The sequence below is a fragment of the Aphelocoma coerulescens genome, chromosome 2 (assembly GCF_041296385.1).
Source record: "Aphelocoma coerulescens isolate FSJ_1873_10779 chromosome 2, UR_Acoe_1.0, whole genome shotgun sequence".
NCBI lineage: Eukaryota > Metazoa > Chordata > Aves > Passeriformes > Corvidae > Aphelocoma > Aphelocoma coerulescens.
Window position 1 is genome coordinate 90,113,440 of NC_091015.1, and position 26,497 is coordinate 90,139,936.

At 41.0% G+C, this 26,497-nt stretch overlaps 1 protein-coding gene across 1 annotated transcript in view; it reads left to right on the plus strand.

Annotated features, from left to right (window-relative positions):
* The window catches only part of ANKH (ANKH inorganic pyrophosphate transport regulator), a 99,288-nt gene that overhangs the window by 34,787 nt on the left and 38,004 nt on the right, over positions 1-26,497 (plus strand). The window contains exon 2 of the mRNA XM_069004005.1: positions 21,178-21,394. Coding sequence (XP_068860106.1) covers positions 21,178-21,394 — 217 coding nt within the window. The remainder of the gene's footprint in view (positions 1-21,177; positions 21,395-26,497) is intronic.

A 26,497-nucleotide genomic window follows, 5' to 3' on the forward strand; every position in this document is an offset into this window, starting at 1 on the left:
TGGCTCGCAAATTCAAAAGTGTTGTTGAAATCCATACTAGAATTGTGAGTTTTTTCTTACATGTGGATGGATTTTATTTTATTTTTTTAAGTTAATGCCATCCTTTGTCTCCTGGCCACTAGTACGTTACAGTGCCGCCTCTGCAGAGAAGACAAGAAGCACTGAACTTCTCTAGCCAAAGGCGAAAGCAGTTACTCTCTGTGGAACCCATGTGACTGCTCAGAACATTATATTGTCTTCACTTAGAAGGAGTGAATACTCCTTTCTCTCTATCAGATACCTTCTAAAGCTGTTTATGCTTTACTTCTCTGGGGAGTAGAATGGCAGGTTTTCATTCATCATCTGCCAAATTGGCCGTATCAGAATTTCACGTCTGGCATTTGAAGTCATGACTGCCCTCGTGCCCATGAAAAACTGAAGATACTTTGATGATTAAATGAAATCTTAGTCTTGATGACCTTTTCCTTGTTAGAAGAGATTGTTTTTTTGGACTATGGCCTCTGGCCTTCAAGTGTAGTATCCGATTTTTCCACTCGTGTGCTGTGAGTACTTAGTCATCAGGAGGTTCACTGCCAGACAAATCATAGCTCTGCCTTTCCTGTTGTCACTTTTTAGTACCATTCTTTGAACTATTCATGTGCTGATGAGTTTTTCAGCAACAAATGCAGGGGAATAAAGCTCATGATTCCTCAGTGAACTGCTCATCACATATACTTCTTCAAAGAACTGAAAAAATGGAAGAGACAGTTTTTAATTACTCAGAAGAAGTCCAGTTTACTTCTCCTTCCTCCAGACATTTACAGGAAGTTTATCCTCACTTTAGCAGTCATTCGCTCTCAGACATGCAGATGAACACCACTCCCAAAGGGGCAAAGTGAATAAACTTTGGTTCATTGACTGGTCTGTGGTAGGAAGAACAGAAAACTGTAAGAAACCTTTCCATCTAGGTCTATTTGGCAAGAAAGAAAAGGGAAAAAAATACATGAGTTGCTATCTTCAGGAATTCAAACCTTCTGCCCTGAAGTATATTAAATTTAGAAAACATATTAGTGTACCACAAAACCCACAGGACAGATTTCAATTGACTCCACCTAGATTTTGGTGGCAAAACATCCTGGCCACATAAACCAGTGGAGCATTTTGTATGGAAATGTTGGCTTCAGCAGTTATTACTCACAAGTCAAAACAGAAAGATTTATTCCGTTTTCCATTTCAGTTTTCCTCCGTCTTATAACCTCATGAGAAGAGCTTCCTTCTTTTCAGTTTATCCAGATGTAAATACTTATAGAAAGTTGAAGGTGAAGAATTCTTTCTGAAGCTTCTTCCTGCTGCATTTTTCACACAGAAGCTTGTTGGAAAAGATTTGTAGAGTCAGAGAGGATGCTTGGGATTCACCTGTGAAGCATGTGCAGCTGCTGTGGAAAACAAATGCAGCCACTTTTATGGTCAGGCATTTTGGCTAAGTTTTTCCCAGTATATACATTTTCTTAAAGTAATACTTTAGAGCAGGTAAATGCATTGGAAAGGACTGTGGTCTAATGTGGTGAGGCTCTGTAGCCCTAGAAGATCAAAAAGTGTAAGGCAAACAAAAGAAAGTCAAGCAAAAGCAAAACAGTAATGAAAGCACGAAGGGGGATGGTGTTATGTAAAAAAAGTCTTTCTTTCCAGTGGACTGAGGTATCAAACTAATTAGAGTCTTTTTCATTCCTAGCCTAGCTTTTGAGCAAGGCTCAAACCATGTGGAGGCACAGCAGCTGGCTCCTATACCTAGCTGGAGTAGGACATCTCATGCCTTTCCCTGTCTTTCTGAGGTTTAAGCAGGTGAAGAAGAACACAGATCCTGTCACACACTTACTAAAGTGATCTTCAGACTCTTCACCCTACCAAGTCTAACCACCTTATTAAATGCAAAGTTCTCAAGATGTTTCACGTTAAAAAAAAGCAACAAAAATTCCTTAATCAAATTTCTCATTATCTTGACTTGTAGTGCACACACAGTTATCTTCATTGTATCTTTTAATAAATATTCATCTGTTCTCTTTGCACATGTAGTCAAGTAAGACAGTGATGCTGATAAAATATTGGTTTAACTGATGCTAAAGGAGATAACTTGGGCATGGCTAATAAAAGCTGAAGCCAGCATGATTAAAAGAAAAAAAAAAGAAGACGATATTGTAAGCATAACAATATTGAATGGTTCTGTCTGCTTCAATGCAAACGCAGCGTACGCAGAAAGAAGAGCTGGGTGCTGTGGTGGTTGAGAGCACAGGAAAGTAGGGCTAATGTGGTTGTGACCCATCCCTCCCTTACAAGCTTTTTTGAAAGGCTATGCATTTGTTCTGTTACTTGTTAAAGAGAAAGGGGGAATGAGGAGGCAAAGAGGAAGCCGTAACCATAGTGTGGGGTGAAAAAACCAGGACTATATAAAAACCCCAACAACCAAACCCAAAACCTGCCTTTACATAGCAGATCTGTTGCACACATGTGCCAGGCTTTCAGCAGCACTGAAACATACTGCCTCAGAGGCTGGCCCAGCTGTTTGGTGTTAGCAAACAGCTGGAGACCTAAGGGAAAACACCTCTGAGATGTGACCTGGAGAACCTAAGCCAGAGCCCTCTGCCAAAGTTGTTCTTTGGAGCATCCCCTGCAAAAGGAGGTGAGGCCTCCTTGTTTGAAGTCTGGTTTTGGGGGTGTTTTCTCGCCCTCACGCTGCATGTTGTACTGAAATAGGGGGTGAAATGGGACAAGCAATCCAAACGACATTAGTACTTGTGATAATAATTTCAAAATAAGATGTAGGCACTCCGTTGTTTTCCAGGCTGTTTCCCTACCTTCAAGTGCACAAGATACATATATTGCTGAAAGGCATCATGCCACATATCTTTTTGCCCTTGTTACCTTTGGAAGAAAACCAGTTTTCTGTTTCAGTGGTTAGAGACCTGTCTTCTAAACTTCAGCCAGATTGTATGCCAGCCCTGTTTATACCCATTTGTTCTAAGGCCAGCACTGTCTTCTGAATTAAATGACACTTCTTCCCTGTTTTTTCCATCATGGTTATGTTGAAACAGAGCAGCCTCTAAGTCTTCTCTTTGCTATGGAAAACAACCTCTTCTGGTTTCCACTCACTTGATCAGGTTTCTCTGTACCCCTGGATCAACTTAGTAACCTTCCACTGAATTGGGGATGCTCTGAAAGCCTCCTTGATCCCGTGGAGAAGAAACGGGAAAAAATATTTCTCAGTCTCTACCAGAAATGCCTCACCAGTTCTCCAAATGCATTTGCCTTTTTCCATGTCTGCATCACCCTGCCAGTCAGTCATTTGGCAGTGTGTTAGTACACCTAGTCTAACTGAAAAGTTCCTGGCTCATGCCAGAAATTCTTGTTATTGGTCTCCAGTATTTGGCTTGGCACTTTCAGCTTTTTATTACACAAGTCTCAAGGCTATCTGTGCACGTGGTACTTACTAGATTTGCATCCTTAGCATATATAATCTGCATATTCTCAGTGTTTGTGATGTGGTGAATAAAAATTAATGGAAATGCTAAAGAATATCAGCTTGATCTTCAGCAGCCCCACCAGTAAATTCCTTTGAGGCCTGTGAATCTCCTTTCAGTGTTGCTGATTGCATTTCTCTTTGAGCCAGCCCCGTAAGCATTTCAGAGGTCCTCTTCTAATCCATGTAATTATTCAGTCTGATGAATCCTCTCCTATGTGATACCATATCAGATGCTGTTACCTAATCAGATTGTACAAACACCAGCATGACAAATTAATTAAACCCCCTGAAATTTCATGCACTGCTTCTTTCAAAGGTTTGCAGTGTAGACTGTCTAGCTGTTGTCTGGACCCTGCATAGAGCATACTGAGTATGGCTTCAGTCCTCAGCTTTGCTTGTGTTCACTGTTGTTGCATTTGCTGAAAATACAGTGGGAAGTATTCTTTTGGTTTGGGGATAATGTTTATTCCAGTTTGAACCATTTCAAGTTATAATAGGAGGAGGAAAATGTTCTACTTCATTGGCTGTTTTTTAAAGTGTTCATCATTGCTTTCTCTCCTATGTAAACACTGCTTGAAGATTTCCTCTCTTTTTTTTTTGTTTTGTTTTTTGTTTTGTTTTCACTGCTGCAGTATGCAAGTTTGGTTGTTTACTCGATGAGGGCAAAGTATGTACTGTGGTCAGAATGCACTGGAGTACCAGTGCCAGCAGTACTCCCACAGACCCATGCAAAGGCATCTGCAGCAGATTGGGATTTTTTGTGAGCTGAAACCAACAGTCCTGCTTCCCACTGACTTGGTAGCATTCCACTATGAGATCCACCATCGCCTTGAAAATAAAATGTGTGTGTACAGCCAAATAGGCTTCTCAAAAGAACATTTGCAACAGGCTTGCAGCTTTGTTTGTCCCAGCTGACTTCACGGTCTCCTCTGTGGTTACTACTCTTGAAAGAGATGCACAAGTAGAGATGTGTGCTCTAGTGGAAAAGAGAAAGATGATAAGTCTCTGAGCCATACCTTGCAACTCTTTTGTGGTCTGAGGTCTTCAAATTCCTTCCTCTCTAAGACTGATAAGCCTTTTCTCATAGCATCTTTCAAACCTGGCCTCTCCCTCTGTTCCACATCTGCCACCGCAGGCACAACTGCCTGTGCATTTTCTATATGGTTTGCTGCCTTCCTGCTACCAACAAATTGCTCCTCTCTGTCACAGGCAAGTTTGGTAAACATGCCAAATTCACAGTGCTGAGCACCCCAAAGAATTCACTGATTTATCACCAAATCAACACACCTTAGTGTCCAAAAATATTTTAAATGTTGTGAAGCATAAGAATTTAAACAGAATATCTCTTCTTGCTCTGACCTGGATTTCACTTTCCTCTTTCAAAATCTAATTTATTCCCAACTACTTTGTCCTGATGGAAAACCATGATCTATGGCATGACAGAATGCTGGCACTGAAACAACCAACAAATGTGTGATATTAACATCAGGTCATTTAGGAGCAGGAGGTTTGGTAATTTGGTCAAGGTCCACTGTAGGCTTGCTTTGCAGTTTATTAGTTTGCTGTAGGCAGACAACCCAGCCTGAAATCAGAAAGTTGGAAAGGCCCTGGGCAAGGGCTTCCAGGGTCACAGGGACAGTGGGTCACTCACCAGCCTCTGCACAGGCCCTCACTGTAGCTGTGGCACTTTGGATTGCTTTATATGTTGCACAGTTGTACGGTACAAAACCTCTTTGAACTCATGGGTGCTTTAAGCTACTTCAGTTCTCCCAGTCTCTAGAGAAGAACAGTAATCCTAGTCTGAACCAACATTAAATAAACAAGCAGATAAATGTACTTTTTACAATTTTTTCATCATAGCACAATATAAATTGTGAAGTACTGCAAATAAACATTGCTCCGAAATGTAAACTTGCATGGAAGATTACAGCACATTTGTGCCCTCAAATATCCAACATAGGACAGAAAGCAAAGAGTATTACTTGACTGAAACTTCAAGTCTGTTTCACCTAACAGCTGTAAGAGAAACATGTCCAAATTGTACAACACAAGACTTGTGATTTCTGTCATGACTACAGATAGCAGGGCTGAGGGTTGTTAGCAACCTTTAGAAGATACTATTTTTGGAATATTAAAAGCAATATTGAATTCGACAAAGCCAAGCTTAGTTGCACCACTTCATGTAGAACTGTACCATTCCTTCTTTCCATTGCTGGTATAATTTCACCTGTTTTAAGTTTATGAAGCTGGACAAAATGAGAGGGGGAGTCGTGACACTTGCTGCATCCTTCCATGTCTTCTGGTAATACACCTGGAAGAGCAGAAGCACCCAAAGAAAGCTATTCCACAAGGAAAAAGCACCTTTTGATTTGCACTGATTTCAGAGTCTACTGGATCAGGTCCTACCACTTGCATAAAATAGCACTTTAAATACATTTACTTACCATTCTGAAACATGAGTTTGAAAAAAGCTTATATTATCACAGTACTGCTTGAAGCCCCATCTTAAAAGGGCCTGTGGCTCTCATAAAATTCTAACCAAAAAAATACAATGACCTTTTTCAGAGGCTTTTCTCTTTATTTTGTACTTTATAGTCCTTCTCTCTTTCCCAGAGGTGTTGGCAGCTGTTCCAATGCTGGCTGCAAGTGTGCTGTCCCAGTGCAGGCAGCAGGGATGGGCCTGGCTGAGTAATTGCCCTGCTGCTTCCCTTTCCCAAGAACTTAATGCTGACTGCTGCAGTAAGTCAGCAGACTGGAGTGTACCTTTTGGACCCTCAGCTCCACTGCCAGTTTCAATTAAAGGCAGTCACTCTACCAGGTCTCTGGTTAAGAGGGGTCCTCTGTCACCAAAGTGCCTTGTGCAGGACCTGGTCTAGGCTGAGTGTTTGCATTGCGAGTCTCGTGACACGAGCACGAGGAGTGTGCCACTTCATCCTGCCACAGCCACCTGGGGGTTAGCAGAAAATGTTGGTTTTTACTGCTGTTGACGGTACATCCATTAGTGCTGTAAATCTTTGTCCAGAATCTGAGAGCCAGGGGGAACACAGCTGTGCTAGCCCAAACTGCGGCTCAAGAGCTGATCCCCAAATTGGAGGTGAAATAAATACCAAGACTGAAAGAGGTTCAAACTATTCTTCTTTGTCCTATGTTGTTTGGGTTTCAAGATAAGCATGCAACAGAGCTTCAGAGCAGAATTGCCTTTTAATTTTACAATGCCAATAATTCAAGGCTCTTTGGTTATAAATCCCCCCAGTTTCATGGAGAAAAGGCTTAATCCACTAGATACCACTGTGACAAGCATCTGCTTCCTCAAAGGCATCTTTATTAAAATGAATCAAGATAGTCTCTTGGGGGAAAGGCATCACAAAAGCTCTGTAATAAAAACAAATACTTTATTTTCCTTAAAGTCTTCTGATCAACAGCAGCAGATGTATTACTGACTGAAAAAAAATTATAGTATTTAATTATGTAGTTGAATGGGCCTGTCTTTTGTTCAAAGTGAAATAAGTCATATAGCTAACAAAAAAAATTAAATTCTTCAGCTAGATTTGAACTGTATTTGTTTAAGAGATTGCTGAGTTACAGAATTATTGCATCTCAGTTCCTACTATAAAATAAGGTTTTGGCACTCTTGCCTGGAGTTGAGAAATCAGTCATGCTGTTGCTTAAATTTGCAGTGATGGCAACAGTTCGGCTCCAGTGTAACCTCAACAAAGGATTTTCTCCAATATCAAACACTCACAAATAGATGTGGAAACATAAAGTCAGGTCTTCCAAAAAGAGAACACAAAAGTAGTAAGGGAGCTGCCTCATAGACAGTGAAATATGCACAATAATTTCCTCTACTTCTAAGTTTATGAAAATACAGTCCGTATGTTTAAGGCCATTTGGTCTTACCTGATGGCAGGGTGGGAAGCAAGAGGAGGAAAGTGTAAAGGGCTAAAGTGTCTGACAGTGGGCAGCAGTGAGAAGCTGTTTCCTGTGATGCCATCTACTGCTCTTTATAAAGTGCATGATGACCTAAAGAAGGCTGAATCAGTTGCTGTTAGATCAACCTGCAAGGGACTAACCCCTTGGGGTTTGTAAGCTACCCACCAGCCACAGGCACAGACATACCTGTTCCTGGGCATTGGGCCCCAGAGCTCGCTGGGGTTAAGAGTCCTGCCCTACGTTGTCATCACAGTAGAGTCACCAATTTCAGGGAGTTCACTGCCTGCAGTAGATCTGGGGTGATCTGAGAGAAACGCTCTTTTTTTGGATCATCTGAACTTCAAGATAGACTATTCAAGAGAGGTGAATTCATGATACCTGCATTCACTTTGCTCTTGTCACAGTCATGTTTTTGACTCTTTGAAACAAGTAATTCCAAATAGAAAGCTTAGAAAATATGTATGCTGTGCAGCATCACTAAGTAAATACCTGGCATAGAAAGCTATGCTTTTGCAGTTGTACTAGGCTGGTTTTGAAGATCCACCTCTTTAGGATCACAATTGCCAAATGACAGTGCTTTGGAGGATCATCCCACAACACTTCTACAGCTCTTAAACTGCAGTTCCTAAGCTAGATCACTTCTTGAATTCCAGCAAACTATAACCTCATTTAAGCTCCATTTATAAATTTTCCTTTGGGACCTGTGACTAGTGTGAGCAAGTTTCTTCTCAGCTGCTCAGAACAAACATAATAGATTGTCAGCTGGAGCATGACCAAAGGGAGTAGCAGTTAAAACCATCATGTGGCATTATCTCAAAGAAATTTTCATTTTCTTTGCAAACATACCTTCCAGTTCTTGTTGTAAGGCACAACCAGCATTCACTGCTTCAAAATATTTCAAATGCTTGCTCCCACTACGACTCTACAAGGTCTGTTTCAGGACCTCACTTCCCTGACGTCAGAAAGGATTTGTTTGTCAAGATCAGCATAGACTAATTTGTTCCTGACCTGCACCTGAAGACTCGGTAGACTTAGTGCCTTCCTGGCACTAAGAAATGTTCCACCAGTGGCTGTGCATATCCTAATTTCAATTTTTCTACCATGCAAGTAGAAGAGTTCTGTCAGGATCACTGTGTGCTGTTGGCTTCATTCCCATGTCTGCAGTGTTTGCATTCTGGTATTACACACCACCCCTACAAGAGCTTCAGCATTACATTTACCCTTAGGGTATATGCCACTGCACTCCAAGTTGATGGCCTTAGCATCATCACATTTCAGAAGCTGTTGTGAGACCACTTAATGCTTTTGCCTGACTGCCCTGCAAGCCTTGACTAAGCAAGCCCAACAGCCATATTTTGTCCTTTGGCATTCAAGATTCAGCAAAGGATGAATTGTAATCTGTTGTTCTTGTAGACAGAGAAATGTAGTAAAGTATTCACTGGGTAAGACCTATCTTACAGGCCGTGCTACACTATCAAAGCAAGCCAGCTCAATTTTTCAATCCCCATAATGGCAATAGTGTGACACTTAGCTCTCTCTCCCTGCCTAAGAATCTTGGCAGGATGCCCATCCAAAGCCAATTTTGTATTTTGTATTAGAGCAACTCAGAGATAAATTATAGCTGTTCTGAATTAATGTTGTACATGCTCTGTACTTCCCTGCTCATCAGCAAGAGGACAAAAAACCTCATGTATGGAGAAGATAGAAAAGAGATTGCATCTCATTTGACTTTGTGGAAATAGAGGGGTAAATTACTCAGAAAGCAGAACAAGGCTGGTCTGGGGGCCAGGGGCACAGTAATGGGAGGCTGTTCTCTTGATGAAACCTCAGTACAATGTAGAATAGTGCTGTGAAAGCATGGTAGATAGTCTATCTTCACTGCATTTCTTACCACTTTTGAAACCCCTGAGTGAAGAGACCCATTATTTAAAACCTTGGGCAGAGAACCTTTTAGGCAAAATTACCTGTTGCACTATGGTGTACCAGGATCAGGTTCACTTAAGCTTTGAGAACCCTTCAGTGTTTTTCCTGAACTTCAAAAGTCAGACTCTCATGCCTGTATAAAACTAATGAAAATGAGTTAGTAAGTTTTACCTGTGCAATTCAAGTCAAGGAGTTAGAGCGAGTAGGGTGGTGGAAAAATGTTCACTGCAATTGAAAGAATCACTTTTAGCAAGAAGGGAATCAGGAACACAAGAATGAGAAAGGATGTCAGTAAAGATAGTTTTAAGCTTGGAGTTAAGTTTGGTGTAGTCGCAAGACTAAGAGAGAGCTGAATTTGCCAGGGGTGTCCTGGTGGCAATTATTCTGCTGCTGAAGGAGTCTGTAGAAATGCTGTTAGCAAAACCCAATTTAAGAATTACTGTGACACCATTTGCAGTTCCTCAGTGGAGGAAGGCATCCATAGTATGTCTGGTCACCTCTTTAGCTGGAAGACATTTTAAAAAAACCTTTTTTTTAAATTTGTATTTTGTGAACCCAGGGGTAGATGCCTTTGAAATTAGATTAAGCATCAAATTATAACACGTATTTGGCATAATCAAGAACACTCACAAATTGACTTGTGACTGCACTGCTGGTTAAGACTCACCCCTGCCAGATATATAGAAATCAAAGTCACAAGACTTGCTATAACTCCATGTGTGCTTCCAAGACTCTCTTTCTCTGAGGACAAGACTGCTTAGGTACTGCTTAAGGAATTCTGAGTAGAAGCACTAGCCAAGGATTTGCTGAAGGTATAAGGCATTTAACTATTGCCAGGCATTTAAAGATTACTCCAGTGAACCACTGTCTCTGGGGTTTGTGTGTCCCAGTATATTCAGAAAGAGTGCTTTTTTGTCTCCCTCTGTAAACTTACCTGTTACCAAGAGGTACAGAGGAAGAGTTGGAAGCATTGATACATTTTCCACTTTCTCCCCTTTTCACTGAATCCAGTAAGGACAGAGCATATCTAGCTTGATTGCATTTCAAATGAACTGGTATTCCACCTTATTTCCTTTGTCACAGAAAGCCATTTATTATAAGAGCAGCAATTTGGCTCCCAGCTGCCATGAGATAACATAACCAGCAGTAATCAGGTTCTCCCATGACATCCCACTCCCCTAGGTCAGAAGGGTATTTTCAGCCTTGCTTGTGTAGAAATATTACTGTGCTTCCCCTTGTGAAAGACAGGGTGTTTCAAAGAGAGTTCATGATTTCTAGAGAAACTTCTTTGCTACTTGTGCTCCATGTAGCTGCTGTCTGGAAAAACCCATGTGCAATAATTTCATTGTGGGTTGACTTGTTGACTTCATGTCACTGGATACTGAGAGAACCAGTCAAGCTATTTTTAAAAGGAAATGTTGGCCAATCCTGTCAACAACACCTGCAGGAACCAGGCGAGGAGTCCAAGGTTCTAAAAACTTAGGCTGAGGACAGAGGAGGTTAGATTTTCTGAGGGAAAATTTTACTTTGGAGAAAGACTACCTGTTCTCCTTTCTGTCTGCCTCCACGTCTTTACCACCTGCTTTCCATTTATTCTAAAGGGATGCATTAGGTTAAATTCTAGAGGCAGAAATACGGCTTTTGTGAGACTGTCCCTTTCTACAGATACTGAAGTATCAGACAGTTCTGTAATAACTGGAAATACTTCAAAGTGTGTTTTGCACTAGCTTTAGAGAAATGAAACCACAGCCACTATCCACAATTTTTTTCAAGTCCACTGAGTAACTTTAGTCTCATCCTAATAAAGCTGCTACAAAGAATAAGAATGGAAGAGAAAGAAGAACAGATACAAATGAAAGGTTTTCCTACAGTTGTTGTGGACTTTATTTATGATGGGTGTTTCCAGCAGAGGAAACACCAAGTTTGTATTTAGGCTGGTGATCTGGGTGCCCTCTGTTTGTCACTTCTAAGCAATTAAGACATGAGCTATTCTGGCAGCTCTGCACTTGCAGTCACAGGCACTCACACCTAACAAACTCAGCTTTGTGTAGCCCAAACTGTGCTTTGCCCAGCCAGCAGCGTGCTGGAGGGAACAGCTGCTTAATGACAGACCTTAACCAGCCGTGCTCCCTGCTCCCGACACAACAGCTGAGGAAAGTATCAGACCTCAAATATTTTCTGCTTGACTGAAGATGGGCAAAGCCCTGGAACATAAGTAACAAGTCAGTGCTGGGCCACATGGGCAGATAAATGCTTCAAGAGTAAGCTAATGGGCAGCAGATAATTGCATGGTGCACTAAGCACACGTAAAGGTAGGGCTGTACTGCGTGTTTGGGGACAGCTGGTCAAGCTCCAACTTCTGAAGTCAGGCACAGAAGCCCTGTTTGATGGTTATGTGTCTTTTTTGTAATCATGGTAGCTTTGACATGTACTTTATGGATTGTTCAGGTTTTTCTGACATAGTGCAGTGCTTAGGCTTCTTCCTAAGCCCAGTCATTGGACAAGTCAAGAATTTTATGTATTTGCTCAGCAGCTCCTTGCCACTCCTGTCTGCAGTGAGAGAGAGAACATTTACTCAAGGTCGTTGAACAAAACCTGCAGACTTGCTTTGGTTTGCTTTAGCTTTTCATAATGTGCAAGAAATGTTCATTTAATAGCAGAGACTCAGTTGCTTTACATATTTTGCCTAGCTCCACTGAAAGCAGAGGGGTTGCAGTTCATGAGCTTATGCTTACTGCTGCTGGCTACTGATGAATTTGAACCACAGTAGGGGAGTGAAGGAGCAAGGAGCAGATAACAAAAGACAGCTCCACCTAATTCTCACACTTTGAAGTTCTAAGTAATAAATTTGTACTTCTTCTTTACACCAAACCACAAAATATGTGTTTTCATGAGTGTACTCCAATGAAGTAACCCACCTCTCCCAGCTGACTACCAGTTCTGGCAAAATCAGTAATTTGAAACAATAGCAGCAGTAGGGTAATCTCTAGAGCAGCCATGAAGTGGTAGGATAGTACATGTGGTGATAATAAAAAGTTTTGCTGTAGTATTGATGACCTTGAATTTGATTGTTAGCTTTCACACAGTTTGCTGGGTGTAATTATTGCATTCCTTAAACTCTGCCTGGAAAGGGAATTGAGAGGATATGTCAATTGTTTGGCTTCCATGTAGGAGGACATGGGGTCTGAATCACTAATAAAGAGTGGAAAGTATCTAGAAATAAGAGAAATGAAACAATAAAAGTATCAGTAAATTTTACTGATCTTGCCTCTAGGTTCCTTTCCAAAAGAGCCAAAATTGGAGACTCAATCACCTCACAATTCCTGAGAGAAAGAAATCATAATAGGGTACTGCAGCTTCAGTCTGCAGGAAGAAAAATACTTTGCCCTTTGCTTTGAGCAAATATTGGTAGTGTTCTTGTCTCCTGGTTTTTTAAGGACTTGAACCTGTGTGGTCTCTGCTCTGTGTGGTGCTTGACCTTCACTGCTCTAAGCTTGGTGCCCAGGAGTACACTCGGCACGGCTGAAATACAGGCAAGATTTCTGTGCAGTTAAAGTAGTTTAACAAGTTTTACTGAACCTGTGCAACTCATATTTTGCAGGTGTTTAGCCAAGTTTTGGTCTGGTTTAAAGGCATTTTGGTAGCTTCTGCCAAATTTCGGAAGTTTTCACCAAATGCTTTATACATCAAGATTTTTTATAACTTGAAAAATTTAAGGAAAATATTTTTTAAAATCTACAAAGCCAGGGGCAAGCCTCATTAATTTCCTATATTCCTGCAGCTGGCAAAAGTACTTTTGCAGATATGTTGAAGTATTTGCTTGGATTTTTTTTTTTCTATTTGAGTATTTCAGTATGTTTTTAAGGGTAAAAAATGGATTTACACTACATGCAGGATCTTGTAATTGTGAGTTTCAGGTGACCTTATGTGAAAAAATGTGAAAAGCTACTTATCATGAAAACATGTGAAAGAAAGTGAGGAGAAGTGGTACTGAGTGATGAAACAAAAGGTTTTTCAGGAATAGAAAGGTACACGTGGGAAGTGGAGTCAAGCTGATGCCAGCAAGTTTTAATGTGCAAGGGAGGCAGATGTGGATCTTCAGATGCCAATTTTGGTGACATGTTAAAGTTCAAGGTGTGATTTGCCTCTCACGATGGTTTTCTAGGGAGGGTGTGGGGTCTTCTCCACAACATCTCCCAGATGTTCAGCCTGGAGCAGCGCTCTAAGCTGGCCCCCTGGGCCCCTTCCAATCTGAACCTGTCCATACACTTTGGAGCCTAGTGAGGTTTAATCATGGAGAAAGCAGCTCTCTCCATTTCAGGATGAGAGAGCCAGCAGCAGTGTTTCAGCAAAGCCTGAGTTAGTGCTAATAAAAGGGCAGTGTGCCAGAGTTGAGAGAGACTGACGGGTGCGGGACCTGTGTTGATTAGATTTGCCGTGTGCATACAAACAAGTCTTACAGCAATCCTTTGCAGAGATTTAATTTATAAACATGAGGAAAAGTGATTTTATGAAATGTGCAACTGATAGTAAATCATCTTACTCTTTACTCTGGGGGTATAATGTGAAGAAGAGAACAGAGCCCATTTCTGTGGGAAATGAAAAACAAAAGTAGGAGCATTGCTGTAGATACTTTATCACTTGTGATTAAGGCAAATATTCTTTGTGTGTAAATACATATGATATGCATTTGTATCCTCCCCAGTGTTTTCTAGCACTTAAAAGTAATCAAAATGGAATTTGGTGAAGAAATGATAGCTATTCCACTGGGCATGCTGAAGACACAGGGAACCAACCTCCTAGTTTTTTATGTTTCAATTTACATGTCTATTTTATTTGTCTGTACTCATAGACTTAGAAACAGAAATAGCTTTTGAGAGGAGAATGAGTTTTTGGCATGAGAAGATCTGAAGACAAATAATGTCAGCCCGGAGTTTGCCATGCTTATGTAACGTAATCCCAAATGCTTCTCACCTTTGTGGATTAGCTCCAGGGAAACCTGAACTAAAAGCTTGCACACTGCTTTGGGAGCAAAGCATTCCCTTGCATGTTTCACCTTAAATACATTTTGGACAATTGATTAGCATCAGTCAGAGGATACCATAGGAAAGTCATAATGCAGCGGAATATCTCTGGCGTTGATTTTGCTTTTGTCCTGTTCCCCTATAAGCACTGCTTCCTTAAAAAGGCCAGGAAAAGTTAAGGCTTATGGTCTCACCTCAGGAGTCATGTTTTTCTGCAGACATCAGTGGAAATGGCAGTGGTTTAGGTCTCCATCATACTGGTATTGGGCATCCCCGTTCCATAGACACTGCACAGGGTGTGTGTCCTGAAGGGCTTCCCACAGTCATGGCTCAGCTCTCTTGGCTTCAGGGTCAGTGTTTTCCACATCCCACAGGGAGGCAACCATCTGCAGCAGCTGATTCACCTCTCCAGGATTGCTCTCTGTCATAAATATTCTGGAACTTTGTCAAACGTAATTTGAAATGTGCCACTTTTTGGCTTCACTGAGTCTGATTTCTTTCCTGTGGCGCTGCACCACTATCTTCTGTAGTTTGTGTATTATTCTCTGCCTCATTGTGCTGTAACCTGTTGTTCATGAACCTACACACAGGCAGTAGGTGCCCTAGGGCAGTGTGCCATAGCTGCTCTTCCAGCTCCCAGACATGTCCTCCTCTGCCTTAATTTTTGCAGTGGAAAGGATTTTCCTTTTGCACTGGCATGACTTGCCACTGCTGCTCTCGTTATTCCTGCACCTCCTGGCTGTGCCTGTTTAAAGCTGAAGTTCCCAGATCCACCCCAGGTCAAGTGAAAGCTGCAAGTGCTCTAGAACTATGTTATTTTGGATTTAGGGTATTTATTTAAACTTCTCCCAGGACACACAGCCTGGACATTGGATAGTGAGTGGCTAGTGTCAACAAGTAAAACTGAGATCCTGATCATGGTCACAGAGTAACAGGCACTTCTGTTAGAGTAAGAACATTGCAAAAATGTTCATTCTTGCTTTTCTTTGCTGCTCAGGAAGGTGAATGGGAAAAAACTTGCAATCAAAGGCATTCTCGTGTCCATTGACACCGATGGCATTCTAGTTTTCATGGCTTGGTTTTTGTTTCACAGAGTATATGGCTTTCTTTTAGGGCATATTCTCATTACTTAAGCAGGCAGAGTAAATTGGATTGATGGTGCTTTTGTGCACTAATTTTTTTTAAAGATTAAATGTGACACTTGGCCTGCATTGTGAATTAGAAAGCAGCAAGCAACAGGAGAATCTCAGCTCTCATTTTCAGGTCAGTCCTAGTGCTCTTCTAAGGACATCCTCTCCAGAGACAGGCCACACACCACAGAGGTGCTGAGGTGTTCCTCTGTCAGCACAGGCATTTTGTCTTCCTTCAGGTGGGGTTCAGAGCTCTCTTGGCTCAGGACTGGATCATTTCTGTGGGTTGAACCAATGTCAGCACTCAGAGCATTGTGGGTGGGGGTGACTGGCTGTTATCCCACAGCCAGCTTTAGTAACGGAGCCGGGGGCAAGTGAAGGGTTTTAATAGTGGGTTAATAGGAATTGACCTCAGATGGCATTTCAGACATCTGACACATGAGCTACAACAGATGCTGACCCAAAATTAGAGATACTGAATTAGGATAAAAGCATTGCAGAATAAAACAAAACAAACATCAACTCCCCCAAAGAAAGACCCAAAACAATGAACACTCTTCAGTCATAATTTTCAAGGTACCAGGTCTGACTCCCTCTACCCTTGCAGGGCTCTCTTCATACAGTATGTTTCTTGAGCCCAAATAAATGTGTGTGTGTGTGTGTGTGTGTGTTAATTTTCCCCAGTTCTCTCTCAATTCTATACCTGTGTCCATGGAAGTCTTACACAGACCTGTGTCAGACCACTACCTGTTTATCTCAAATTGTCCATGGGGGCTCCTGAATTTATGAGAAACCCGTCCAGAAGCAGGGATGCGGCTGCAGTAGCTCTCAGGTAGCACCTACACAGTGGCCCAATTAAGCCATGCTTTGAGAGCATCAGATCTGTCAGGTGTCCTTCTGGCAGCACAGTTCCTGTGGTGGTGACAGCAGGAGGCAGAACAGCCAGAGCCAGCTGGTACATTGGATGCTGAAGGTTTCAAAGTGACAGGATTTAGTAAATGAAAACTCCACCAAGAGTCATCAGGAGAGGGATTATTTGACACAGGAGATAAACTGTCCCCTACATCATCTTGCTCTTTAACTGGACACTTCGGTTCTCTTCCATTTTCTTAGGGAATACTAGGTAGGAAGAAAGATTTGTGCAGGGAAGGGTAACGCATTATGAATGTTTGCTGAACCAAATATATATTTGGCCAAGATACTGCCAAATTGAGCAGGTTTTTGATGTCACCTGTAAATAGATAACTAGCCTGAACAGACTTGAAAACATCTCAGGCAGAATCCCAGTTTCAAACAAGCCACAGGAACATGCCAGCTTCCAGTATGTCACATTCTGCTTTTCTGGGATAAGCAAAATTGAACATTGACAAGAATTACATTTCTTGGATTTTACTTGCTCCTGTTTAAAACACATGCACTGGGGTCAAATATTGACTGCACAGTCAGTAGTTATCCTCAAGTGAAGTAGAAAATGTGCCTGTCTAGTTAGATACAGGCCAGTAAAATGTAGGTAGTATGTAGGTAATAAAACAGTTTTAAAAGCGGAAGAAAACTTCTGCAATAGATGTTGCTTTCTTGGTCGATTTTAATTTTTTTTTTTACTTCTGAACCAATACAAAGTAAAATATCAGTCATCCAGTAGTCTCTGGGAAGGGAGGATCATGGTCAAATGGTCAAACTCTATTGAGCCAGCTTAAGAGACAGCCTTTGAATTTTTGGCAACAGAGGCGTGTAGCCCTAGATTGAAACCAAACCTTTTCTGCCAGCATTAGTGAATAGTGCTAAAAGTTCATGCAAAATAGGACAAGTTAGACGTTTGACATTTTTCTCATAACTGTTGCTTTTCAAATCACTGCCTTTGCATGCAAAGGTTTGTTGGATTCATCCATTATGCATGTGCTAGAAATTTGATAGAGGTCTCATATGTTCCTTCTAAGAGGCTGAAGCCAGCTGCAGTACCCAATTGTAAAGATGTGGTTGCTGGCTTGCAATGTTCAGTGTATTTGATATTCCTCTGACTTTAATCTTTTGGATGGGAATTAAAAGTGCTAGTCCTCTCTGATTTTTGTGAACATTAAAGACAGCACACAATTACTCATAAGAAAAGGTTCAAAGGGTTGTTAGCACGTCCTCCAGTGATAACAAATGTATTATAGAAGACATTGCATAGAAGGAGCTGTATATCTTGGTGCCTGCATTTTTGAGAAATATTTTAGGAATATGACTTACTTCAGCTAACCTGTCCATGTGTCTACCAGATTCTGCTCTGCCTGGAAGTGTTCTGTAGGATTTTTTCTGCTTTTTTCTAAAAGAAGGGTCAGCAATATCTGTGGCTTTGTTTTAATCACATTTGATGAATTGCACTTTACTGTGACATTTCCACCTACTTCTGCATTAGGCTAGTGGTTCATGAAGAACTCAGGAGAAGGTGATGTCACCAACAGCCTGTCTTCCAGCATCTGGATTTCCTGGCTATCCCATCAAAAATGGTGTGAATATGCCAGTTCAAAATTGGATGACCTCTGAAATACATAGGATCAAGCTAACATGCTGTGCTAAATATTGTCATTAGTATTATTGCTGCCTAGTTCTGTGTGACTTCACCAACAAGTTACACAAATCTTTGCAGAGGCATGCTTTCTTGTGATACAGATGCTACTGATGAACTTTCATTATTGATTTCTGTTCACACAAAAAGTGTACAAAATAGAGTCAGATTAAAAAATGGAAACCTTGCCCTGGTTTATATTGCCTTCCTTTATGAAAGATTTAATTGGAAATCTAACAGGAAATTAGACTGGAAGATTACCAACTGCATGGATGGCATGCCATGAAAGATCAAGTGTCTGTGCCTTTCATATTGCACACAAAAGCAGCTTTATCAGTTATCTGGGATTTCTTGTGAATTTTAGGATATCAAATATGACATCAGCAGCTTCAGCAGCTTCAGCAGCAAAAAAGATTTGGAAATACATGAGGTAGAAAATCTATGCAAATTTTCATAGGGATTTTGAGAGTTGAGGATGAAGAGTCTTTTACATTGTCATCTTAAAGTGAAAAAAGAAAAGGCTACAGAAGTTAGCCATCCCTAAACACAGCCCTATTGACTGTTAATTTCCTAAGGATCTTTCCAAAGAAGCATTTAGAAGGATTACTTTTTCAGGGCTAGCCTCTGGAGTATTTCATCATGTCAGCCACACGTTCCACAGGAGTAAAAACTAATGGCAACATATCTCATACAAAAGTCCCTTTTGGATTTTGCCAGTTTACCTTACCTGGTACACAGCGTGTCTCCAGGGAAGATTACTCTGCAGTTATCTACTTGGCTGTCATTTGTTCATTCAAAAGAGAAAACCAGAGAGGGAGAGAAAGAGGAGTGTTCAAGTCTTTCTGTCTGTCCTACTTAGATGGAAAATCTTAGTTACCCCGGGGCCAAAGTCATATGGAGCTGTTTTCACTGGCATGAGGTCTGTGCTAGGCAAAGATTTCTCTCTCTGCAGAGGGATCATAGTGCCATGCCTCTTGACAAAATGTTATTTTTTAAAGCCATGTTTATCCCGTGACCTTGTTAGAGGTGGATTACCATCCTCCACAGACTCTGGTATTCTCTAGTTGTACAAAGCAGGAAGGAAGCACTTGTGCTTGTGAAACTGCTGGAAATAATTCAGCTGTTTACATGTGATGAGAAGTTTTTAAACTAGCCTGCCTGATACTGGTTAGCTGTTTCTCTTTAAATTGATGCTGCCAGAAATATTTCAGTCTTGACAGAAGAAAAGAGAGGGGGAAGAGCCATGATCAAGGAACCTTTTCTTTGGCGTAATTTAAGGCCATTTGTCTAATATTGGCAACAGCATTTGGGAGATTCAGCATCTTTTCAGCAAGTTTAAATTAGAAGATTGTAACCCTGTATACACCTTGATACTGATTACTTCACCATCACAAGTATCATCACAAAAGACAACTACACTTGACTATTCATTTCAGAGGCCATAGTCTTCCACAAGTTGTTTCAATGCAGTTTTGTGCACACACTAGTGCTTTGGGCATCAGCAGATTTAATAAAATTTGACCTTACATCAATGTAATATATGGAATTATCTATATCCCAGGAAAAGTTACACATAGCAGCTGCAGCTATTCCATATCTAACACATGGTGTTTTCAGGAAGGAGCAAACTGGAACAAGACAGATGAAAACATTAGCCTCAGGCATTCAGGTCAGAGAACATTAAAACAGAGAGATTTGGCAGATATCAAGGGTGGGAAAGTTGGTATTTTCTACAGCTTTTTGCCATGTTGACAGTGCAGCTTTATTTTCAAAAATTAAGAATGTTTTATAGGAAGAGTGATAAAAACAGGAAAAATGCTCATTTCTACTTCAGGGATGCAGGTTTGTTTCAAGTCAATGGGAATTCTTGCTTGTATTATCTCTGGAAGGGAAAATAAAGTCAAACAACTGCAACAAAAAGACTATGCTTACATTTGCAATGGAAGGACTTCACCACAATTACCTGATGATACTCTACCTGGTTTGCTCAAGATAAAGTGGTATTAGAACTGCTAATATATATAAGTGGATAGAGTGAGGTTTGGGTGGTGGCTTGGCGAGATGTTCCTGGTTGGCTTCATTGCCATGGCCCTGTCAGCACACATCAGCTGTAACCCACAGGAACTGAATACGTGTTAAATCATATTTCATCCTTCATGTTTTTTGAATTTAATATTGTTTTAACAGTTTGCTGGGTGTACCAGATGATTGATGCTGTCACACAGCAGATAAAATTTATCATTCTGTCATTTTTATTCAATACTTTAGAGGCATTTTGGTTCAAGCTGGAATCTGAAGGAATGTTACACATCTTTTATATAGTTCACCTTAGTTATAAAAATAATCCATCTAATTCTCAGTGATTAATTGGCAGACATTTCCTAAACACAGACCTAGAATTAATTTGTAAGTTAGTTGTTGTACCTGAATATGTCTTGAAAGACACGCACTGTATTTCTTTTTAAATTTCTTGCAAGGGGATATAAATGAATATGGTATCAAACACAAACACACAAATTCATATATACACAAATATATATATGTCAACTACATGAAAGGAGGTCAGTTATGTTTAATCACACGCATGTTTGGCCTCATTTCGTAATGAAAGTCATGGACTAATATCAGTTATTCACAACAACTACATGGGATGTTGTGAGAAGCTTGTTACGTGGAAAAAGCTTTTTAGCTCCTCAACTTTGAGCATATGCCAAAGCTTTTACCTGTAAAGATGACCTGCAAGGACTGTGCTCTGTTGAAATCATGGCTGAAACCTCCGAGCAGTATTTCAGTGATTTTGTATTATCCATGACTGTTAGCAGGTCATAAAATTATTGTAAAAAGGAAAGAGACTGACTTCTGGTATAGCAGGAGTTCCATTATATACTTCAGAAATAGATACCTTATCTTCAAGTCTACTTGACTTGAATTTAGTCTATATTAAATTATTTTGCCTGTGTCACAAGTCACAAGTTACTGCTGCTGAATCCAGAGAAATAAAGCCCAGCTTGGGGTGAAAAAAATGACAGCTAAACTTGCTTGTTCCTTCAGAAACCAGACGCAGGAGATTATGTTTGGTACCCTTCCACATGCGCTACATTATTTGCTCTTTTTGTGTTTCAACAGGCCTTGAATAGGGGCATCGCTGCTGTCAAGGAAGATGCTGTGGAAATGTTGGCCAGCTATGGGCTGGCATACTCCCTGATGAAGTTCTTCACGGGTCCCATGAGTGACTTCAAAAATGTAGGTCTGGTGTTTGTGAACAGCAAGAGAGACAGGACCAAAGCAGTTTTGTGCATGGTTGTGGCTGGCGCTGTAGCTGCTGTATTTCATACCTTAATAGGTAAGGTCACTTCACGTCTAGTTTATATGACTTTTAATTTGCTTCCCTCAGCCATTCTTCAAACTGCGTAAGCTGTGGGCTTAATATTTCATTTGTAAGTACAACAGGAGATGCAAAAGAGATGAGATCTCTTGGGCTGGTATCATGCCCATCTACGCAATTCTTATTGCTTTTTAGACGGGTTGTTCAGGAGCAGATTCCATGCACAGGACTCTCCTGCCTGGAAGAAAAACATGCTGCTGATCTCTTTCAGTCAGGTTTGTGAGCAAAACTTTGGTGAGGTTGACAGGTTGCCTGAAGCTAATAGCTCAGTGATACTGTTTTAGGTAGTGATGATCAGCTAGCAGTATCTGCTGGGTTGATGTGGCAGGACTTCAAGGTGTCCTTGGTAGGGCTGTTTGTCAGTTCTTGGTGGCATTGTTGGTGTACTCCCTCTGTAACTATTCCTTTGCTACTTATCTCACTGTACAAAACTCTCAGCAGTGCCAGCATCCTCATTAAAATATCTGATAGTATTCTCTACTGCTGCTAGTCATCATCCACTTCTGTTGAATAATTAATCTGTGAGGAAGAGGCTACTAAGAGCAATTTATACCAAACTGAGACCAACTCCCTGAGTGTACTCTGAAACAAAGAAAATACACAAGCAGACACAAACTGAACATTAAAAGTAAGGCAGCCACAGGATTTGCCAGTTTTTGAGAGCCTGAAAAAATGGGATATCAACTCAAGCATCAGCCACAGCAATAAAAGCCATTTAACTTGGAAGACTTGTAACTTCATCCTCTCCAAGGACGGCACTGGATTCTCTGCACCTTCTGGCTCATTCTACAGAGCTGAAACTTCTGGACCTCAGCAACGAGGAACAGGAGATGCTGGAGGAAGAAGCAGAAAGTGCACTACATTGAGCAGGTAAAATCCTAAAAAGCTGGGAATTTTAAGGGGTGGGAGGGAGGAGGTAATGTGACAGCCCATAGAGGCACATGTTGGTTCACAGGCAGTAGCATTGGATTGCATCACCACCATTAGGGAGCCATTCCATCCCAGAAAAATGGGAAATGTGAGTGTAATGGCAATATCCTGTATTGCTGTGAAACCTCAGAGTGGCCTGGAAGTGAGGCAGCATTCATTATCAGGCTGTTAATATCTCAAGAGCAACATGTGCTGCAGTTCTCATATAGCATAGAACAGAATAGAATAGAATAGAATAGAATAGAATAGAATAGAATAGAATAGAATAGAATAGAATAGAATAGAATAGTTCTATTTCAGTTCCTGTCTGAGTAGGTATAAGATCCATCTGGTAAATACAAATGCCCCCTGCTCTTATCCTTTAACAGGCTGCCAGCTATATTCACCAGCTTTATGTGCCTCCCAAGCACTACAGTTTGTTTTCACCATCATATCTCTTATTCCACCACTGGTTCGCAAGCCCTGTGTTATTTAGCTTTGCTCCATGTTATGGTCATAAAAACTGCTTACAGTAATGGCTCACTAGCCAGGGCAACTCTGTGCCAGGAATAAGCTGTTGCTAATTTTGTAAGCTGAATCCATGCATTCAAGTTAATTTAATTCACTGATACTGATTGGTCACTTCCTAAATATGTTTACATTTGAGGCTGCTTTATTGAGTCACTGTTATAAACTTTGGGCCATTTGTACATTTGGCTCTCATATTTCTTTGCCTGGAATATTTCTTCAGACCCCAGAGCTGCTCTTCTAGTTGCTCACTTGCTTTCCGGCCAGTCCTGGTCAAAGTTTCTGCCTTTGCCAGCTGGATAAAAAGTTATTTTCTAGTCATCCAGTATTTTATTTTAAGCAAGGATAGATTTTAAGAAAGTTTAAAGTATAACTATCAGATTTCCAGGTGAAAGACGTAACTGGATTTTCCATGTGTGACTTCTTATTGAAAGGAGGTGTTTGGAACAACGGTTGGAAAACCTGTCAGCTAAATTTCTTGCCTTTGCCTGGAAGTAGAGCCCTGCTGAGTTCAGAACCTCTGAAATGCCCTCTGCAGATACTAGGAAAAAAAGGAGGCTGTGCTTACCATACTTATTAAAGTCCTGAATTAAGGGGCTGGCTGCACACAATCTTTCAGCTTTTTATGGTGACAGGCTGCAAAATATTTTTTGGTATTTTAACTTGTCTATGCCTGAAAATATGCAAAGGCCACAGCAGAGACTGGCAGAGCGCCTGAGGGAATTGAGTTAGTCAGATTCTAGCACCAATTGCCTGGGTGATGCTGCCAAATTCTATGTTCCAAGTTTTCTTTGAACCTGTTTCAAGTCCTGATTATTCTGCTCTGACCCACAGATGCACAGCCTGCCGAGCAGGAAGAAGAGAAGGAGTCCAGTGACAGGCAGCCTCCTAGGACCTGCAAGTATGCCACAGCAGCTGCAAGCTTATCACAGGCTATCTACAGGAGGCACAAATACAGGTTACTGATGCTTGGTGGATGAAAAAGAGAAACAAATAACACTTAGGGGACAGAATTTTTTCCACATGCCGTAAATATAGGGCTAAGGAAGATGACATGTCTGTCTGCCGTGGACTGTCAAAGCCCAGGAAGAAACAGAAAACAAAAAGCCCAATGAAATAAGGAGTACCAAAAGTCAAAAGGAAGAAAACAAGTGGTGGTAGAAACACGGTGACCACAACGAATCACCACATTTCCAACTGTGATAGAGACTATTTGCAGTCTACACACGCAGCTCCTCACAAACAGCTGCCTCTACTCATGGAAAATACCAAACCAGACCGTTTCACCCACCTGACTCATGCTTCATTGCTTCAGCACCAGCTCCACACTGTTGCTTCCCCACTGGGGCTCACACAGTGCTCTGTGCCAGTGACTGGCTGAGCTAAACCACTTGAAGTCACAATTGCAAGCTCTGGGTCCCTAAGTCCTCACCCAACCACATCCTTATGAAGGTCTGCAAAGTCCTCACCAGCAGCTCCTATCGCTCCCCTGTAGAGGTAGCAGTAACAACTGAGAACCAAGTTGGCCAAAGGGATTCAAAACCATATTCTCATCCCACTCACAATGCTCCTGTAAACCTTGTTGGTACAGTATTCCTGGATTTGCTCTTTCAGGTGTGATCTGGAAATAGAATATAGTATTCTGCCTTCTTTCCCTTGGGCTACTTTGAGGGCAGCTACTGCCATCAGTTAGTTTCTTGGTGGGAAGTTCACTATGGAGACAGGGTCTAAAGTGCCTTGTTATTTCAGAGATTGGTTTTTTGGTGGCTGTAAGAAAAGGGATTCAAGATGCTAAGCCTGTCTGTGCATATTTTTGACATGTTACTAAATTGCCAGCTTGACAGAGGAGAAAAGTAATTTATATAACATTATGCTAACATAATGCATTTCTTAGTGTTGCTGGTAAGCCCTCCATACTAAACGAGTCCTTTTAACATCAGTGTTATGAAGGGCGTGCACATTTTATTTGGAAATGAACAGCTTTGTTCAACTTTTCACTAGATTACTGAGAAATAGTATACTGAGAAAGTTTATTTCCTGTTGAACAGCTCCCAGTAGTTCTGGAAATGATAAGGCAGCAGTTACTTTGGGAAAAGATCCTCTTTGCTTTTTACTATACCTGGTTAAAAATGACATGATGGGTCATTGTCATCACCAAGAGAAAAAGGTTGGAGCTTTAGTAACCGGTAAACTTCAGTGTAGGTTACCTTCAGCAGTCTATAGCAGATTGGAGGCACAGGACATGTGAGCAATTTGTTTCATGCCCATTTATTCCTGTCAGTCTCCTGCACGTGGGCCGTGGATTGCACAGGGGAAAACTTCTGCAGTTCCTAGCAACTCCACTGATACTTTTGAACTTCCCACATGCATGATCACTGCATGTACATTAAGTCTCCATAAGAGGTGACACATAGGTGTAGTCCTGCCAATTCCAGTGTAACACTACTGGAATTTTCCAGAGACTGGGAGTTACAGAGTGGGTTATGACAAGCTGAGGTATTATTTTTTTTTAGCCAGTCTTATTCTGACAAGACCACTGGACTGGAGTATACTAAACATTTTGCCGTGGAAAAAACTGACAGCACAGGAACACAAATCAGAATATAATCCAGGCTTGCTGCTTTCCTTCTCCCCCCCCCCCCAATAAAAATAAAATTTTATTCATTAAAAATTTGTCCTTCTGCACCATCTTCACATGGTCATTGCTAAAGCAGTGACATGCTTCCCTGGCTGCCCCAACCCATTTCCCACAACAGGGGCAGTTTCTTCTCAACAAGGTACTCAGGACAAAGGAAGAAACCTCCTGACCAAAACATTTTTGAATAGCAGTGATTTGGTTTCAGTTAAAACAGGCTAATTTTGAGACTTATGAAATGTTGGCTTATATGAAGATATTTCAGATACCAAAATTCATTGGTAGATTTGGGAAAATCAACTAATGCAATTTTGGAATTAGAGCTGAGCACAGAAAAACACGATTGCAGTAATCAGTCTGCATTGAGATGCTCCTAAGCTGTTTTGGGTTTTTTTAAATTCATGTATTGCTATAAGCAAAGTAAAAATATCACACAGCCTTCAACACTCTGGTCATCTGAGCTTTCACAAGGGGAAACCAGAGTCTTTCTCTTCTGTTTTAAATTCAGGCTAGCCAAAAACATAAAGAAATTTATATACCTTGTGGCACCTCCAAATGAAGATTTGCTATTATTTTTTCACATTTGTATTTTCCTATCTCCCCAAATCACTTAGCTGAACAAATCATCTCAGTGCATTAAGCATGGTTCTAATAACACCAAGGTTGTGGGTTTGATCCCTGTACAGGCCATTCACTTAAGAGTTGGACTTTTGATGGTGGTCCTTGTGTGTCTGTTTCAACTCAGAATATTCTATGATTGAGAAACTCTGATCAGCATCAGTTTTGGCCATGTGAACCATCCCTCCGACAAGCAGCAGAATAGATTTGTTACATCTCAAGTCTCCAAGTTAACTTGTAAAACTGGCAGCAAAGTATGTAAGTGGAATGTGTCTAGAAAGACCACACTTTAACCCAAAATCATGCTTTGGTTTTTTTTGTTTTTTTTTTTTTTTTTTTTCTGGTAAAGCTCATTTTGACATATGTAGCTC